The 2,372-nt window shown below is 44.6% G+C and overlaps 1 protein-coding gene across 1 annotated transcript in view; it reads right to left on the reverse strand.

Annotated features, from left to right (window-relative positions):
* Positions 1-271: 271 nt before the first annotated feature.
* The window catches only part of b4galt7 (xylosylprotein beta 1,4-galactosyltransferase, polypeptide 7 (galactosyltransferase I)), a 9,179-nt gene continuing 7,078 nt past the window's right edge, over positions 272-2,372 (reverse strand). Inside the window, exon 6 of the mRNA XM_053324167.1 lies at positions 272-759. Within this exon, the coding sequence (XP_053180142.1) occupies positions 604-759 (156 nt within the window). The 3' untranslated portion in view covers positions 272-603. The remainder of the gene's footprint in view (positions 760-2,372) is intronic.

Here is a 2,372-nt window from a genome sequence, read left to right on the forward strand (position 1 = left end):
CTCTGCTCCGTTTTTTTTTTTTTGCACAAGCCCAGAGTAAAAAATATAGACTTTGTAGTTTGCATTCACACCATGCCCGCATGTACCAAAAAAGAAATTAAAAAAAATAAAATAAAAGGACATACAAATTTACCAGCTGATTTTTGGCCATGCTTGTCTGTTTCAGTTCAGTTCAGCCTGGTTTGGTTTGGCTCAGAAAGACAAGCCGGGAGCTGGGTGTCAGTTCAGGCAAAGTTCAAAGTTCAAAACCAAAAAAAAAAAACACTTGTCTGAACTGAAGTAAGCTCAGCGGCTGTTATTAGGAGGTTATTTAGTCCACTGGCATGTGTTTTATTGGCTTGTGTAACAGCAGTTTCATGGTTGTTGTTGTACCTGAAAAGAGGTAAATGTCTGTTTCATCCTCAGCGATATTAAACTCCAGATTTGTACCAGTAAAGCAACAGTTGATTTCAGCTGGAGATGAGTCATTGATCTCCAGTTTAACACAAAAAAAAAGAAGAAGACAGAAACACGAACGTGCCTCAAAAAAAAAAAAAAAGTAAAAAAACAATATTAAAGCCTCCCCCCGAAAACGAAGGCAGACCCCCGTGGTGCGCCTGTCCTCTAACTCAGGAGACACCAGGGGGTTTGGTTCAGGTCACACTCCAGTTTGGTGTTGATGACGGTGCAGGGGGCGCCGCTGATCACCAGCTCCTGTCGGGACTCCACCTGGTAACGAAGGTTGGTCAGTCCGCCCTCCGGATCCACCTTAAACTGCTCCTGAAGGGTCCAGCAGAACACAATCAACCGTCTTTTTATCTTTTTATTGCTTATCTGATTTTCTTCTTCTGTCTTATTTTTTTTTTTTTTTTTTTACATTTCTTTTCCTGTCTGGATCTGACATCCTCTTAATGTGTATTGTATTGTGTGTGTTTTATTTGTATCTTATCTATTTATTTGCTATCTCTTCGACTTGTATTCTTTTTTATTGGACTCTTGCTGGAACTGCCCGGGTCAAAGTACAAACACTGGGGTGACCGAGCCTTTTCTGTTGCTGCCCCCAGGCTCTGGAATAAGCTCCCCGCCGAGATGACCTGGGCCTCTTCAAGTCCAGGCTAAAAACCTACTTTTTTAGGATGGCTTTTAACACCCAGTAGTATGACACTTCTATCTTATTCGATGTTGTTGTATTTTATTGCTTTCACTGTTATTCTATTGTTTTTACTTATTCCTCTCTTTATTTATTACCTGCTGTAAAGCACTTTGGTACACCGAAAGGACTGATGTAAAGGGCTGTATAAATAAACTACATTTACATTTACGGATACATATTAGCAACTTTGCTATAATCCGGCATATTTACAGAGATGTCTAATATTTATGTTATCAATATGCACGACTGTCCCTATCCAAAAATAAACTATAAACTATAAACTAAACTAAACTAGTGATTTTCCATCATCACACTGTCTCCCCTGTGGAAGGAAGGAAGGAAGGGAGGGGAGAGGAAAGAAAGAGAGAAGGAGGGAGGGAGGAAGCAAGGAAGGAAGGAAGGAAGGGGGGAAGGGGGGGAGAGGAAAGAAAGAGAGAAGGAGGGAGGAAGGAAGGAAGGAAGGTAGGGCAGAGGAAAGAGAGAGAGAAGGAGGGAGGGAGGAAGGAAGGAAGGAAGGAAGGAAGGAAGGAAGGGAGGAAGGGAGGAAGGTAGGGGAGAGGAAAGAAAGAGAGAAGGAGGGAGGAAGGAAGGAAGGAATGGAGGAAGATAGGGGAGAGGAAAGAAAGAGAGAAGGAGGCAGGAAGGAGGGAAGGAATGGAGGAAGGTAGGGGAGAGGAAAGAGAGAGAGAAGGAGGGAGGAAGGAAGGAAGGAATGGAGGAAGATAGGGGAGAGGAAAGAAAGAGAGGAGGAGGGAGGAAGGAAGGAAAGAAGGAAGGAAGGGAGGAAGGTAGGGGAGAGGAAAGAAAGAGAGAAGGAGGGAGGAAGGAAGGAAAGAAGGAAGGAAGGGAGGAAGGTAGGGGAGAGGAAAGAAAGAGAGAAGGAGGGAGGAAGGAAGGAAGGAAGGAAGGAAGGAAGGAAGGGAGGAAGGGAGGAAAGAAGGGAGAAAGGTAGGGGAGAGGAAAGAAAGAGAGAAGGAGGGAGGAAGGAAGGAAGGAAGGAAGGAAGGAAGGGAGGAAGGAAGGGAGGAAGGTAGGGTAGAGGAAAGAAAGAGAAGGAAGGAAGGAAGGAAAGAAAGAGAGAAGGAGGGAGGGAGGAAGGAAGGGAGGAAGGAAGGAAGGGAGGAAGGTAGGGGAGAGGAAAGTAAGAGAGAAGGAGGGAGGAAGGAAGGAAGGAATGGAGGAAGATATGGGAGAGGAAAGAAAGAGAGAAGGAGGGAGGAAGGAAGGAAGGAATGGAGGA

This window comes from Scomber japonicus, chromosome 8, assembly GCF_027409825.1.
Source record: "Scomber japonicus isolate fScoJap1 chromosome 8, fScoJap1.pri, whole genome shotgun sequence".
NCBI classification, from domain to species: domain Eukaryota; kingdom Metazoa; phylum Chordata; class Actinopteri; order Scombriformes; family Scombridae; genus Scomber; species Scomber japonicus.